At 39.0% G+C, this 17,444-nt stretch overlaps 1 protein-coding gene across 1 annotated transcript in view; it reads right to left on the bottom strand.

Moving 5' to 3' along the window:
* Positions 1 to 2,438: 2,438 nt before the first annotated feature.
* Positions 2,439 to 17,444, bottom strand: part of Tfap2d (transcription factor AP-2 delta) — a 58,841-nt gene continuing 43,835 nt past the window's right edge. The window contains exon 8 of the mRNA XM_032899485.1: positions 2,439 to 4,379. Coding sequence (XP_032755376.1) covers positions 4,160 to 4,379 — 220 coding nt within the window. The 3' untranslated portion in view covers positions 2,439 to 4,159. The remainder of the gene's footprint in view (positions 4,380 to 17,444) is intronic.

Raw genomic sequence — 17,444 nt, 5'->3', positions numbered from 1 at the left:
TGAAAACCTATATAAAAATTTCTGTCTTGTTGGCTGAGTGCTTTGTGCTTGGGTCACACTTTCTCTCTGGGATAGTGTGGTAAAATCTTTATCACTGAAAAATAGAGGAAGCAGGAAGGGTCAGCCTGAAGTAGAAAGAGGATCTTCTAGGAATTGTCACAACACCCTTCCCCTGGTGGTTTAAGCTCTGCCACAGCCAGCACTTCTCCTTTGTCCTGATTTTCACTTTCTTCCTTCACCATTTACAACCTTCTTCCTTGAATTTGCTTCCTGGCCCCAGCTCCCGTTTTCTACATGCTAGTCAGGTTTGTACCGTAGGTTTCCGTGTTTGTTTGTATCATTGTACTTCCCGTATCTCAAAGACTGGTATCGGTTATATGAACTGGGATAAGGTTATATTTCCTGCTGCACCACTATACTTAATTTGGAAATAGTTTGGCATAGAAACTCCACAGATGAACAAGAAGCAGATCTCTAGGTAAAAAAAAAAAATCAGTTGTCCGAATTTTAAGTATTAAAGACAGTAGCTAACACTCACAAAGTACTAATGTTTTCTTGTTCAGAGATAGCGATTCTGATAGTAATTTTTCGAGTAGATAACTAGCATTGTTTTCATTTCATAGAGGGGAAGAGTCAAAGGCACAGGGAAGTCCAACTATTTTTTTTAAGATCACACCATACTACACAAAAAAAAAATCATCATTTGATCCCAGGTAACTTGATCTCAGAGTGGTACTGTCAGCCATTGGGCCTTGGGGCTTCCCATACACTGCTTTTGGTAAGAAGAAAGCACACTCATTGTCTGATCCAGTTTACAAAATTCCAGTCATCTACCATGCGCTTACAAAGAAGCACAAAAGGAAGCAAAGAGAAAAACAGATTGTAGTTTTTCATTCATTATTAGTAAGGATAATGTATTGACTTATTTCTCTTCAGAGAACCAGGTGGCAAAGGGTCAGATTGTTACCACTGTCACTTTTGGATTAGGGTGCTTACAGCTTCTCCCAGCCAAGTTCAGTCTTATTGGTTATATATACCTCCAATTAAGGGTGAGCAGAGAACCTGCAAGTCCAAGGAGGGATTACTCCCCATGATAAGAAATCTACAAAGAAGACAGAGAGGAGAAAGATCAGTGTCTTTCCATGGCCCGAACTTTCAACAGAAGAGAGTAATTCAGAGTTTTTGTTTATCTTTCTAGAATCACCAAACGTCAGTCTAATTGTAAATCTAATGAAAGCCATGACTGTGGCATCTAAACAGCTGTAAAGTAAGCATGTCTTCATATAGAAACTTAACTTCACCAAGTTTAAATAGTCTTATTTGCCTTAGAAATGTAGTATTCTTGTACAGTTGCTTTTGTAAGAGTAACAGGTAATCTGAACAGGCTCATATATTACTTATAACATGGAAAACCATATCCTTGTCAACTATCTTTCTTTCTTGTAAACTAATAATATTCTAGCTTTATTTTTATTAAGATTTTGATATCTAAGCACATTTTCAAATAATTCCATATTAAATATGTCTATATGCAACTAATGTGCTATGATGAAAAAATTTTCCTTATCCAAATAAAATTTAACAACAAATTACCATGGAAGGAAAGAAGCAAGCTCAATTGAAACATTGAGCAGAGAGAGAAAACATAAAATATTAGAAGGTCCTTTGGCCCACGTTGGACAAAGAACAAACACACATTCATTTACTCATTTATTTAAAAAGTGTTGAGTACCTATTATATACAAGGCAAAAGCTGGTATTAACAATGTATATTAGAATATGATAATAAATGATGATTCTAAACAGGACCAGTCCATCAACTTGATTATGTTCTGATGGCTGGTAGAGTGAATTGGTGGGCGCTGTCCATGAAGGCTCTTGAAACACCCCCAATCCTGGCAAATAATATGCACTGTAGTTAGAGTTACACTTTGTTTCAAGGCTAATAAATAATGAACACCCCCCACTGAGGTGTTTAGAATCCAAACCAGTTACAACTAAGGGTGAAGAAGTCGACTTGTAACATAAGCCAGATCTAGTGTCCCATCTGAATATTTGTGAACATTTGACGTGGTTATAACATCAAGTACCTAGCAGTATGCATCATAAAATGCCATATTAAATACAAAGGTATTGTTACTAATAAATGGAGTAAAGAACAATTGATGTGGAAATTTCCTTGAGGATATAGTAGTCCACATTATCTAGATGTAACTTTCCTACCACTTACTAAACTCAAATATTATTTTTGTTTTGTGTGCATATTTTACAATATGGGAGACTCGTAACATGGTATCACTCACTTTCTGATGAAATTTGGAACTGTGGAAGAATGTTGGCTTCGTTTTATTTTATTTAAGAAATTAAAGCCTTTAATAATGATAAAATTGAAAAATGGAACTAAACACATGGTATCATAATTATTTACTTTTATTTTTTTTATTTCGAGCTCTTCTACTGTATTACTATAATATCCTATTGTTATGGAATTCTTCAAACGTCTCCTGTTGAATAAATTTAATCTAAAAACTTTAGGATTTCAGTGGTTATGGTTCATTTCTGTACAAGACTCAAGATAATGGTTTTTAAGAATTATTGTCAGGTAAAAATAGCTTCTTTGTTTCATACATGAAACTTCCAGATATTTCCTCTCATTAGCTATAATGCTAATATTCTCGATAAAGTTATAATATGGCAGAGATCTTTAAAATAGTTGAAATATGCAATGAGAGGCCAATATTTTCATGCTAAACTAAGCGTTGAATATCCACACATGAAAATAATTCCTTTATTAGATAGTGACCTATGTTTTTATTTGCCTACATAGAAGTTTAATTGTTAACAGTAGAAAAGCTAGAACAATGTGTGGTGGCAAACAACGTTGTTGACATATACAGGCTTATGTGGGCGAAACATTCTTTCAACTATCCCTGGCTTTTGCAGTCAGGAACTTCTTGCTTTGTAGTGTCTTAAATGAAAGGTAAGGAAGTCGTAAGAACAAGCTATGGAAAAAAGAAAACATCTGAAAAGCAAAGGTCTTCTCTAATTATTCTGTTTGCTTTCTTTATTGAACACAGCCTGGGTGCTTTTGTGCCTCTAGAGGTTTAGAACATATGGAACAGGAAGAAATAGCACAGAAGCAGGAAAACATGGCTCTCACTTCAACCACACAACCACTGCCACCAGCACTTTGAAGGGGCCCCAAGTCTTACAGGCAGGACTGCTCAGAAATACTACTGCTCCTATTCTTGTCATTTTCAGGCAAAATAATGTCATTGCATTTGACAGAGAGCCCAATAATGGCAAAGCTCTCCTCTTCTGCATCTGTATACCCCATCGACTAAATTCAGTGTTTCTTTGAACTGTGCAGTTGGCCTGGACGAGTTCATCTCTTACATCTACAGTGTTGTATAAGTCTTCTGAATATCTTCTTAGAAATGGGGCAGGGGGGCCTAAGAGGAAATGAATGGTAGATAGAAGGGAGACAGTTTCTGGAATTTTTAAACACCACCAAGGCACGGATAATTCAGTAATCTGGGGTGACCAAGTATTTAGAACTGCTGTCAGCTCAAAAAAGTTTGTGACTGTCCTTGTCAGTTCCCCAAACATGTACTAGTGGATATTTTCATATTGGCCTATTTAATGGAAAGAGGCACTCTTGAGTGACAGGGAGTTAAGTCAGGGATGACTAGAGCAGCAGCCATTGGCGACAGACTCCAGTTTGGTCATGCTCTCTGACTGACCCCTAACTATATACTGGATAAGAAAGTGCATCAGATATATGTGAGAAAAAGCGTGTGCTGCCTCTCCAAAGTCCAGAAGTGCTTGAGAACTGTGGTGTATATGATTCAGAACGATCAACTACGTGCACAGAAGGAGTTTTATCATAGCAAAAAAAATAATAAAAAGTGACAATTTTTCATCACACAGTTACACTGCTGTTTTCCTTTTTTTCATTTTTTTTTTTGTTTTTGGATCTGTCATTTTTTTTTGTTTCCTTTTTTTTTCCTTTTCATTTCCACTTTTGACTTTATTTTATGGAGGGCTCGGGGAGGGTAAAGATTTGGTCCACTGAAGATTAGTCACCCCCAATGATATATATATTAGAAAAAAAATATGAGCAGCAAGACTCTCTAGAAATAGATTCTGTTTGATGTAGCTAGTCTGTCTTTTCTGTTTTGCCCTCTTTCACAGCAGCCTCTGAAGGTTTCCGCAGCGGGGCTTTCTCCGAGTTGGCATGTCCTTGGCCAGAGTCTGCAGCACCACCGTTTTTGTGAGTCGTGTGTTTTTCCAAGTAGTTAAGCATCTCACTGAGGACTGTTTGGAAAGTGCTTAGGGCTGCACATATTGCTGGTGTCCCAAAACCATGAGTGATCAAACTGGAAAGGAGAAGAAGTTGGAAAAATAGGTGAATACTTAGGAACAGAAAAATCCCTTTATTTAATCTAGAACATTCCACTGTGACATTTTCTGCTTATTATGGATACCATTTAATGCTTCCCCCTTGGCCATAAAAAGCTTAAGATCGATTGAGACAAACCGTCATGGCTGACAGACTGAATGAGTACAAATTATTAGCAAGTCTGAGTAACACATGGTTTTTCATCTCCTTAGGAAGTAGGGAGCAAATAAATCTCTCTTGAAGCAAGGATCATCTTGCTTCCCAGAACATGTCACATAGGTCTGTGTAGGCATAGATCACACTTGAGGAAGTCACTCTTGGAAACAAGCAAGAAGACTGGCAGACGGTCACATCCAAGGATTGGACATGATTAGTGCATGTCATATGGATCTATGATATTGCTACAATAAACTATATGTCATTTTGTATAACTAAAATGACTCATAAGAAAATCAACATTGGTTGGATGTGCCTGATAGCTGGTTCCTCTGACTTCCTCATTTCTTTGTTTGTTTGTTTGTTTCTTCCTTCCTTCCTTTCATTCTTCCTTCCTCCCTTTTTTCTTTCTTTCATAACAATAGTGTTTTTCTAGGCATAAAATAATCCACCTATGAATTTCATTATTAGCTTCTTTTTCCTTCCTGCTCAGATAGGAGACTAACCTGTCAACAGTAGAATAAAAACTAGATATAGGCAATTTTCATTCTTATATAGAAAATGATTGCCCTCTATTTCTTCCCAGAAGATCTATCCATCACACAAGTGAAGAGACTACTTTAGTGACAGAGACAAGTGGAAAGTCAGAAAGAAACTAGACTCCGAGATATTGAGAAATAAAGGTCTATTGTATGCAAGCTTTTCGGTCTGTCTTGGAAGATAACTATTAGACACCAGTAAGTGTATGTGGAAAACGCTGTTGGAAACTCAGCATCAGTAGGACTTGCAATTATAAGAGACATTCCTCATTGAGCAAACATAACTGTAGATTAACCCTCTCATGAATAAAACCACCCACACTGCTCAGTTTTGTCAAATTGTCTTGAAGTGATACTGTCAGGTTTCATTCCAAAGCTTGTATCTTGTGATAAAGAAGACATATGTGATGCATGTTACTTCAGTCACTGCTAATTTAGTAAATAAAAGTAGTCAAGATTTAAAGATACCATTTGCTAAAAAAGTACTAGTATAACGCACAACCACAGTTTGATCATATATATATATATATATATATATATATATATATATATATATGCTTTTATGTTGAAAACTGGGGGGGTTTATTTAATTCCATTTCTATAAAGATTACATATGATGACTTGAATATAGCACCAGAAACACCGATCAACTACTAAGGCATAAGTAAGCAAGTGGAACTGAGACAGCAAAATGAAAAGGTAGCCATGTAGAAACTATTACCAAATCATGAATGCAATGTGACGTTAATATCCAAAACATGTAAGTAGTTCATATACCTCAATCAAGGCATCCAAGAAATCTCATTACAGTAGGAAAAGTATCTAAACAGACATTTCCCAGAAGATTAAAGAACAATGGACAATAGGTTTGTGGAAAGACAACTCCATTAATGGAGATGGAGACATAGCCTCCTTCCCCATTGCTCTTTAGAGGAGCTGAGAAAGTGGATCCTAGCATCCACACTGAGTGTTGTACAACCTCCAGTGACATCAGCTCCAGGGCTTCCAATGTACTTTTCTGGATTCTTTGAGCACCTGCACACATGTGCACATGTGCCCATACACATTCATCCATACATACATGCACACATACATACATTCATACATACATATTTTTGTAGGAAAGTAACGCTGCTCAAGATAACCCTGGCGGCAGTGGAGTGAGTTCCTTGCTATCTGCCCCAGTGTTCTGGATTCCCAAATGAAACACACATACATTCAGCCTTCTATTTTAATATGCCTTAAGCAGCTCAATGGCTGAGCTACTCCCAAACTTCTACTTTGCTAACACCTCCCTTCCTATACTCCTGAGTTATTACTTATTAAAATGTATATCCCATATTTGCTACCCTACATCCAATGGGGGTGGGGAGACTTGGGTCTGCTCTTCCCCGGTTCCTACATGATCGGTCCTCTGTCTTCTGCAGCTCTAGCATCTTGTTCCTTTCCCAACATGGTGATGTTCCTTCTTCTCAACTTGTTCCCTTGCCAACAAATCCTAAAGTCCCAATTCTGTCTCCCTGCCCTGGGCACTGGTAACTTTATTTATCAATTGAAACCAACTGAGGGCAGGGACCGTCAGTGTCTTACATTGGGATTTTTGTGCAGTCTTGGGAACCCAATTAATATAATACAAGTGTTAACCCAAATCTACAACACATATGTACATGTATACATACATACATACATACATACATACATACATACATACATACATACATACACATAAATAAAAGTTAAAAACAAAACCTCAAAAACTGTAATTAATCTGTAGCCTGTAGAAGCCAGAGGTGTTGGATTCTCTCTGGACCTGGGGTTAGAGGACACTGTAAGCCACCCAACAAGGGTATGGGTGCTGGGAATGGAAGTTGAGTCTTCTACAAAAACAGTGTAAGCTCTTAATTGCCAAGCCATCTTTCCAGCCCTTAGGTATGGATAAATTAATTAACTGGAGGTTAAATGCTTCTTGGTTTCATTTGGGACTCTCTGGTCTCTAGAGTAATCAGAGTAAATTTAAAAATACATTCTGAGAACAAGGATGAGGAACAACACAGAAGTAGATCCGGTGCTGGAGGCTGGTAATGAAAGCAGATGATGGATTAAATAGTAACTAATATACTTTGCTTTCTTTCCAAAGAGCTTAACTGTGAAAAGTGTCAACAGTATAATTAATGGGGCTGAAGCTGTGTTAGAGTAGGGATAAAGAGTTACAGGTAGCCAAGTGAAGCAGTACATTCCTTTAATCCTTACACTTGGGCAGCAGAAGCAGGTGGATCTCTGAATTTGGGGCCAGCCAGCTCTACATAGCTTCAGGCTAGCAAGGGCCAGCCAGCTCTACATAGAGAGCGTCAGGCTGCAAAGTGATACCCTGTCTCAAAAACTCAACAAAACAACAAAAATTATTATTGTAGGAATTTATTATAGCACTTTCTACTTGTGATTTAAAACCTGTATTTTCTAAAAGATCCCTTCTTAGCTGCTAAATCATGAGCATCTTTTCTTTGTTTTCCTTTTCCTTTCTGAAACAGGGTTTCTCTGTTTACCAACTCTGGCTGTCCTAGAACTCACGTTGTTGAGGACCAGGTTGGCCTTGAATTCACAGAGATCCACTTGCATCTGCCTACCAAGCGTTGGGATTAAGGGCATGCACCACCATGCCCAGTTTGTGCTTATCTCTTTTCTGTCTTCATAATTTCTCAAGGATGTCCGAGCTATTTCCTTTTCTTCATAACAAGTATCTGCATTTTCTCTCTCCCTCCTTTCTTCCCTCTCTTCCTCCCTCTCTCCTTTTCTTATTTTCTTCCTGCCTGCTGTCTGTCTTTCTTTTCCTTATTTTTTTGAGTCAAGGTTTCTCTGTGTAACCCTGCCTTCCTAGAACTCACTCTGTAGACCAGATTGACCTTGATTCCACAGAGATTTGCCTGCTTCTTTTACTACTAATTTCACAGTGAGAAGAAAAAGGGCCTGACAGTCAACTGTGAATGATGTAGTCCTCTGCTGAGCAAACACAGATAGTTGTAGCTTATGGCACCTGACTTGGGGTGGGTGTAACATATTTAACAGTCATCTTCTTAATTTTGTTCATGGTTTAAAAAAAAAAAAAAAAAAAAAAAAAGCTTCTATTTTGCTATACTTTCCAACTAACATTCTCTAGAACTTCATTCTGCAGCCCAAGAAACCTTTCCCTGTCACTCAATTTCAAAGAAAGTGGGACTTGGCTGGATCACACAGGTAAAGCTCCATTTCCACTTTCCTTTAAGGATTAAGTTACCCCACCCTCCCAACCCAGTTTCCATACTTCAGAGATCAGAAGGACACCACCAAGTAAAGTGGTATTTTCTAGAAACTGTGGTTTTGTGTGTGAGTGTGGGGCGGATGGCTCATGTCTCCCATGGTTATGTCATATTTCTGTCCTCTACAAATTTGCACCTGAAGCTGGTGGTGTATGTTAGTGGTGGAATTTTTATGCCTGGCCCTGGCTTTGATGCCTAGCATAGTATCAATCAATTAGTCAGCCAATCAACCTTTCAATCATTCAATCAAAGAATCAGCCAAGCAATTCTTTACACGCCATCATCGGGTGAGTGGGATTGGCTTGATTAAGTTTTAATGATAGAACCTGTAATTTTTTTTTTAAGTAATTTATTTTTCGAGACATTTTACTATTTACCTCTGGCTGGCCTTGAACTAACAAAACTCCTCCCGCCTCTGTCTCTGCCTCCTAAGTGTAAGGAATAAAAGCTTGAGTGCAAGCTAGTAGTGACTTCAACATTTTGAAGAAAAATGTATTTTAACACTGTAATTATTATTGGTTGTTTTGTTTAGTTTTTGGTACTGGAGCTCAAATAACCCGGGGTGACTTCAGATTCACTTTTTTCACTTCGGTTAAAGCTGACCTCGAACTCTAGATTTTCCTGTCCTTACCTCCCAAGTACTGGAATTACAGGCATGTGCCATTCTGCTTGGTTCAGTAGTTTCTAACAGCAAAACAACAAAAAAAACAAAACACCACCATCAACAACAAAAACAAAATAACAAAAAACAAAACCAGAGACTCAGAAACAAAAGAAAAAACAGACCTTGTGTAGAACAGACGAGTGTGAGACAATAAGTTATGGTTCTGTTAATAGGATGGAAGTGACAATCCATGTTACAGCAGACACTGTTCACATTTATAATATATTTGATATTATATCTGAAAATCTAGCAAGAAACAACTATATAATAATTTTCTTCATACGTTGCATATTGATTAGTTTTTTTGTGTGTGTCAAATTGACACAAACTAGGGTTGCCCGGAAAGAAGAACTTCAATGGAGAAAATGCCTCTCTCAGATTGTTGGTAGAGAAGTCTATGGGGGCATTTTCTTGACTGTTGATGTGGGAGGACCCAGCCTACCAAGGATGGTGCTACTCCTGGACAGTTTGTCCTGGATACTGAGCAAGCCATGGAGAGCAAGCTGGCAAACAGCAATGCTTCATCATCCATGCTTCAGTTCCTGCCTTTGGGTCCCTGCCTTCAGTTCCTGCCTTGGCTTCCCTTCATGATGGACTATAATCTGTAGGCTAAATAAACCCTTCTTCACCCGAGTTGTTTCTGTTCATGACATTTTATCATAGAAAATCGACTATAATTCTTGGTTAATTTTCTTTTTACTTGTGTTCAAAGCCTTACCCACGTTTTTATTTTTTTAAATATTGAAAGTATCATTGCTTAGTCAGAATGTGCTCAAATCTAGGTAACATTGTTGATATTTATCAGAAGAACCAAAGCTAATTTATTTTCCTTAGTATAAGTAAGTATGGCTACATTCTGCTAGTCTATGCTAGATCCATGTTATCAAGCTGGTTCCACATTTGCCATATTGTTCTTCAGAAATGCTGTGTCTATGCATGGATGTGTCTAAGCACCTCTGGGATCTCTCATCCCTTTCTGTCTTGAAAAGAGTTGGATCTGGAACCTAGAACTTCTCATGTACCAAGAAAACACTGATTTAATATGTATTAAAGATAAAGCAAAGTGATTTTGCTACTTTCTGCTCAACACTGGGCCACAAAGTTGTGGCTGCCAACCACAGATGGCAACCATTTTTTCTTCAGGCTACAAAATTGCTGAAAACAATCTATATCATTAGGCTACACATCAAAAAAAAATCTGAACCAAGATGGGAAAAGCAACCATCACTTAGATAGATGAAAGCTAATTTCATTTTGTAAAATTTTAACTTTTTCTTTTTTAACTGCACAGGGAATTGAATTTCAAACACTGCAAATGTCAACCAAGAAAGTATCTGAACAGGAGCTATACCTGCACTTCCAAATTTATACATAGACAATGTTTGGATGCTTAGGTCTTTCCTTCCATTCTTTGGGTCCATGAGAAGATTGGAGTAACTTGGAGGTTATTATTACTAGTGTTTGTTACATTATCTTACATCGCTCTTGAGTGGCTGCTCTCCTAGATCTTTTGATTCCTAGCGCTGCTCACAGGGGCTTCTTGTGCTCACCTCAGTCCTGCTCTTTTGATTCTGGGAGACATACAAGCAGCAAGACTCCAAGGGAGAACCAGCTTCCCATTTTGATCCCCCCCCCACTTCCTCATTGAAAAAAGATTGATCTGAGGCTCTGTGAGTGTCCTTACCATTAGGATTAGGTGATGTCCACTACAAAAGTGTATTCTTGCAAGCATGGGAACAAGAACAGATGTCTAAGAAATAAAATCCAGAAGACGCCTGTAAAGGGTTCTCTGTGACTTCTCTGTCAAGTTTTACTTTTCTTTTTTTAGCACTTCATAGATGAGGTATTTTAGCTCCTGGATGTGGCATAATTTTTAAATACAGGCTAGGGGGAGAGGCCCTTACCCTGGGGAAAAATGGGAAGCTTATTTTTTGCTATAATTTGAGAGATATCTATGTTTCATGGACTGAACAAGGAAACAGAAAAAAAGCAGGAACCAGCTGAAGGTGCTTATTCCCTCCATACATTATCTTATCCTATGGCCCCAAGTGCTTTGTAAATGGAATTTAATTAAGGTACATAATGAAAATGTTTGGTTCCCTGGTGGCCAGTGGTGGGAAGCCACCCAAATCTGCTCATTGAAGTGGCCTTGACAGCACTCAAATATTCCATGATTTGCTAAGCTTTTTTTTTCTCCCTCAACCACAAATACACATTAAAAAAATCACCTCACCAAGCTTATTTCGTTTTGTGGATCTTACCCTAGAGATCCTGACTTACTGGTTTGGGACAAGATCCCTAGAATCAGCATTTAGAAAACTATTCCCATGCAGCTTATATGTATTCAGGGAATTAGGCTTATCTCTCTAGGGCCAAAGAACACTGCTATACTGCTTGAATATTTTCGTCACTTTAACAAGCACAGCGGTAGAGCTTCAGTTCTAGAGGAAGTTGGTACAATGAGATATAAAAAGTTACCGTGACCGAGTTTTATAAACACAGAGCTAAGCAACATTCCAGCTCCAGAAAGGTCCAGGAAGCCTTTTATATCTGGTGCAACAGCCAAATGTCCTTCAACCAAAATGCTTAATCAAGAAAACAAATGCTCAGGGGCCTTCCTATGAGATGGACACTCTAAAATCTCAATTTGGAGAACGGTGCCTATAATGTCCCCCTGGTGGTCTATCATGTTGGGAGACGGAAGTCTCTCTGACACTGAAAGTCCACACTTCTTGATCAAGTCAGCCTCGTTGAGATCCCAGAGGGACAGGGTCTTTGTGATCTCAGATTATTTAAATCTAATTTATTAGCAAAATTGACTAAGAGTGAACAAAATATTGTGTGTACGAAGGGAGACCCAAACGAGTCTCAGCCCCATCATATTTTGAAGGAGGTAATACCTTGACATCAGCACTGAACTTTCCTTTCTTTGGGAACAGAATGCCAGAGGCTAAAAACAGTGGGCTATTTCCTTAGATTTATCAACCTAAAGGACATCACATTTTCTTTTTTTTTCTTGGTTTTCTTAATTTTTATTTTTAATGAAAATGAAGCGTGCCTTCAACATAGTCCTTGAATGTTACAAAAGCTAAACATTTGTATTTCTTTTATTAAAATACTCCTCAAATCATGAGAGATTACTTCTACTATTTGCTTTCATGTGATATTGTAAAATGCCTCATATTTCTTATGGTTATATCACTGTGAAATTTCACATTGAAAGAAATAACAAATAACGTCTTTAAAAAGTGCCTGCACTGACAATTCTTCTCCAAATTGTAGGTCGAAGGAAACACAGTACTTTGGAAAAGAGGCAGGATAACTTTAAAGTTAGGCTATGAGCCTTTGAAAGTGAAAGTCGCTGAACTTCCATTCTTAAGAAAATGTCTGGGGGTTGGGGATTTAGCTCAGTGGTAGAGCGCTTGCTTAGCAGGCGCAAGGCCCTGGGTTCGGTCCTCAGCTCCAAAATAAATAAATAAATAAATAAATAAATAAATAAATAAATAAATAAATAAAATGTCTGCATTGGCGAACTAGAAAGAGAAGAAATAAGAACTTATGGAAATAAAGCATGAGGGGTGATTTTAAGTGGGACAATAACTCAAGAGTGGGAAGAAGTATATCATTATCTGGAGGGAGACTAAGACAACGTGCACTTTGGCTCCATCAACTTCCAAAGCAACGTACAGAGAAAGATTAGATGGTTGTAGCATGCTCTAAATCCAAGCATCTGGCTAAGGGTCCCAACTTAGAACTCTAGTAACCTTCCTCCTGCTTCTGGTCATACATGCCACCTCCCTGTGGCCACGTCTTTTACACAAACCCCAGAAAGATATAAAAAATTTCATTGAATAAATGCTATAAATTTCCTTCAACGCATCCATTGTTCAAAGCCTTTTATTTGCACTGGTTATGACATGACCGCAGAGACAGGCTCTTTTCATTATAAACAGCTATCTCTAACGTTAGCCGTTTACATTATTCAATGTCCTACGTGACAAAGACAAGGATCCATAAAAAAATTGTAAGCAAGTAGAGTCGATGTTGTTTTTGGTTTGGGCGAGGGGTAGTGTGCGAGTGTGCATGAGTGTGAACATGTAGTACACATTGCACGGTGCATGCAGGTGGGGTTTAGGGTAGGAGCGCCCGCACATACACAGTGTGGAGGCCAGAGGACCACTTCCACTGTCTTCCTGTGTCCCGTTTTGCCTTCTTCCTTTAAGATAGGGTCCCTCACAGAACTAGAAGCCCCTCATTTCACTTAAGCTGTCTAGGCATTGAGTTCTGAGGATCCATCTGTTTCCATACCCCAAGACTATGGTTACAGGGACGCGTACCACGCCCAGCTTTTAATGTGGCCGCTAAGGATTTGAACACAGATCCCCATGCTTGCATTCCCACTCACTGAGCCATTTTCCCATCCCCTTTATTAAATATGTCTCCTGGCAAAGGTATTTTTGCTCGATCAAAATGCAGTCTCTTGAATTCTCTGTAACCATGAGCTCTCTCATAAAACCAAGTTTTAACAAGAATATTATGTTACTATATCACATCAGGAAAGCTCCCTACCTGGTATTTAACCATTGTTGGTACCTGATTATATTTTCTCATTCACCATCTTTACTCTGATTACCCTAGCCTGTCGTTAACAAGAATCCTATTAGGTAGGCTTAGCTAGAGTCCCTTTACTCTGATGTTTCCTTCTAGTAACCTTTCGCCCACTGATTCCCATGCATCTCTTGTAGTAAATTACCACTGGTCCATGCCATGTTTCCATGTGAGGCATCCGACTCCCCTATTGCCAGACCTTATTGAGATAATCCCACCACCCACTGCAGATATAGTGGCTATATATCTTGGCTATATTGTGCCATCAAATGCTTTACCTGTAAGATTTGGGCATGCCTGGTTAGATGCCACACGGCTTATACAGAATGATGAATACTGACAATAAATTTACTTTCCTTGATTTTCAACTTCATTTTAGGGAAGTGCAAACGATTTAACATAGATTAAAGGCATCATGACTGCTCTAAATAAACTGAAGTCTTTGCCTGCTTTATGTTCACATTTATATTTTTGCTAGTAAACATTTTTACAAGGGAGGCTTCTTTTAATTGTCACAATCCTTGCAGGCTTCTTTTCTTTCGTTTGGATGCTTAAGCCTTGCAGGACAAACATACCCCTCCCCCCTCCCTTCCTTATGGGTTTCCCTCCCAACCTCCCCATTGCTGCCCTCTCCCCAACAGTCTAGTTTAGGGGATAGCAGGACCCAGGGCTTCCTTCCACTGGTGCTCCTAGGATATTCATTTTAAGTCCATCGACCTTCATTTTAGAGTTTTATAGTTAAATGTCACCCTTATATGGAATTTTATTTGGGAAACAGGATTTTTTCCTTCACGATTCACACTGACAATTTCTAGTACTCTTTAAAAATAATGTTGGGCTGGAGAGATGGCTCAGTGGTTAAGAGCACTGACTGCTCTTCCAGAGGTCCTGAGTTCAAATCCCAGCAACCGCATGGTGGCTCACAACCATCTCTAACAGGGATCTGATGCCCTCTTCTGGTGTGTCTGAAGACAGCTACAGTGTACTCACATACATAAAATAAATAAAGTCTTTAAAAATAAATAAATAAATAAATAAATAAATAAATAAATAAAATAATGTCATAGACTAGATGACCATTTATCCCCAAAGAACTAACTAAATATTTTGTGTATGTGTGCACATGTGCTTGAGTTCACAAAGCCACAGCACATGTGTGAAAGTCAGTTCTTGCTAAAGTCAGTTCTCTCCTCCCACCTTGTGGGCTCTGCCAATGGAACTCGGTTCTTCGGGCCTGGTGAAATGTCTTCTTCCCCACTGAGCCCCCTGAAAGGCCCAAGAACTCTTGGAAGAAGGCTTGAGAGTTTTGTCTCTTATGTGCTGAAATTAGCTGTCTTGCTTTCCAATTAAAGATTTAATCAAAATCTTTATTTTCTTGGGCAGGAGAGATGACTCAGTGCTTAAGAGCACTGGCTGCTCTTCCAAAGGAACCATGTTTAATTCCCAGCATCCACATGGCAGCTCCTAAATGTCTGTACTCCTGTTCTGGAGGGATCTGACACTGTCACATAGATGTAATACAGTCAAAAGACTAATATGAGACAAAAATAAATAAGTTATAAAAAAATGTGCAAACTGAAGGCTCCTAGGATGAGAATAAATATGCTCACAGCAGGGGTGGAATTTTTCTCTGGCTCTACTGACAAGGACAGAGCACTTAGAACCTCCCAGTGCAGTTGCCCGGAATGCCTGTCTTACACAGAACACAGAAAAAAATGGAAGTGAGTAACAGGAGGAGAGGAAGCTGGGGACATGAGAGTTGACTGCCTTTGGAAACTGGAAACAGGAGGAAATTGACTGTGCTAAGCCCTCAAGGAGACAGATGTTAGAGACAGAATCCTATCAATGGGAGGAGGACATTTCTAATAGGCTTGTTACCGATAGAAGAGCAGACTGTCACGAAAAGGTTTCAAGCTAGGAAGACATGACAGCTTGGCAGCGATGTGAGGCAAAAAGATCTGAATGTTGAAGAAGAGTCAGAAACAGAAGAAGCCTCCCAAAACTGAGGCCCAACCAAGAAATGAGAGTCACCAGCAAGTTTGCCTATGTAGTTCTTAGTTCCAAAGACTGATGGCTACGGTACAAGAGACCATTTCTAAAGGCAGAGAGATATCAGTAGACTTTTTGACTTATGCTAGAGAATTAAGCAAGCTTATCAATTTCCTTCCCTGGCCCGTGGCCCTGGGCATGGGGGTGAAACAATACAAGACATAGCCAAGACCCAAGTGAAATACGATCATAATATCATTTACTATGGGTTAGATACAACACATACAAAGATGAAAGATTTTTTTGTTTGCCTCGGGTAATTATCAATACTGTGTCTATTCTTTGTCTTTATATGTTTTTGTTTTGATCGACTCTCTTTTTGAGACAGTGTCTTGCTACGTAGCCCTGGCTCACCTGGTACTCATTATATAGCCTAGGCTTGCCTTAAATACTTGGCAATCCCTCTGCTTCAACCTCTGAAATGCTAGGATTATAGACTAGAGCCACAAAACCTATTAATACAGAAGTCCCAAAAGAACGTGCCAACCCCTCATCCTTATATTGGCCCAGTGAAAGAAAGAGGGAACTAAGTCTTCTGAGGTTTGTGATGAAAAAGAATTCTGCTTTTACTGACAGGTCCATCCTCTCAGAGTTGAGCATTAGTGGTGTTCTGACTTCTTATTTATATGGACCTATGTGCTCCTGTGACCTCATACTCAAGATTATGAGAACATGAGATGCAAGGAATGGACACATTTTAAAAATCTCTGTGAATCCCAGAAAAGGAACTGTTAAGAGCTCAGACAATTAGGGCTGTGGTTTTGAGTTGAGTTATCTGCCCTCTCTTCTCCTCCTGCCTAATACCATCCTGCGGTAATTGACATCACCAGGTTCAGAAAACGTGAGTACAGGGAAGCAGCCTGCAGATTTCAATCATATCTCTTCCCCTCTCCTGGTAGGTGTTGTGGTGTCTGCTGTGTTTGCCATGACAATTCTTACTGTCAATGATACTCAGTAAGGGATAAATGATGAATAAACCTGCCTTCTGTCATTCTGGTGGAAACAAGCATCTCTGAAGGCTGTGTGTGCCTCCTAAGAGTGGTCACTACTATTGTCAGAGCTTTCCAGAGCACAACCATATGTCATCTGCAGTAAAAACTAGAGAGAGTTATTTTTGCTTTACAGGGCCAGGTCACCCCACCCATCATTGTTTAAACACAACCAGTCTACTGAAAGTAAGTAACAATACTTAGTCCATAATCCTGAAAGGTATAATGTCAAGCACTCTGCATTCTGAAGACTTTGATTAAACAAAATAGTAACACAGATGGAAGTTATTAATTACAAAACCTTCTACACGTTCTCTTTACACTCCTTGCCCAGCCAGTGCCCAGAATAAATTGTAGAGAATCCAACTCTTCCAATTGTTTGTGCTAACTGGAATGCAGGCTAGAGTGCTTCTCTTGGTCCTCTTTCCACTACAATCAGTGGCCATTGTCAGCAAAAAGCAACAGCAACAACACAAATGAGACACTCATATCTAGTGCGTTTTCACCCACATTATTAACAAAATCATATATGAGAACCTTCTAGGGGCTAGAGATAGGGCTTAGAGGTTAAGGGCACTGACTGCTCTTCCAGAGGTCCTGAGTTTAACTTCCAGCAATCACATGGTGGTTCACAAGCATCTGTAATGGGATCTGATGCCCCCTTCTGGTGTGTTGGAAGTGTACTCATATACATCAAATAGATAAATAGATAGATAGATAGATATGTAGATAGATAGATATGTA

This window comes from Rattus rattus, chromosome 4 (genome assembly GCF_011064425.1).
Source record: "Rattus rattus isolate New Zealand chromosome 4, Rrattus_CSIRO_v1, whole genome shotgun sequence".
Taxonomy (NCBI): domain Eukaryota; kingdom Metazoa; phylum Chordata; class Mammalia; order Rodentia; family Muridae; genus Rattus; species Rattus rattus.
This window is presented reverse-complemented; position numbering and strand designations above follow the sequence as displayed.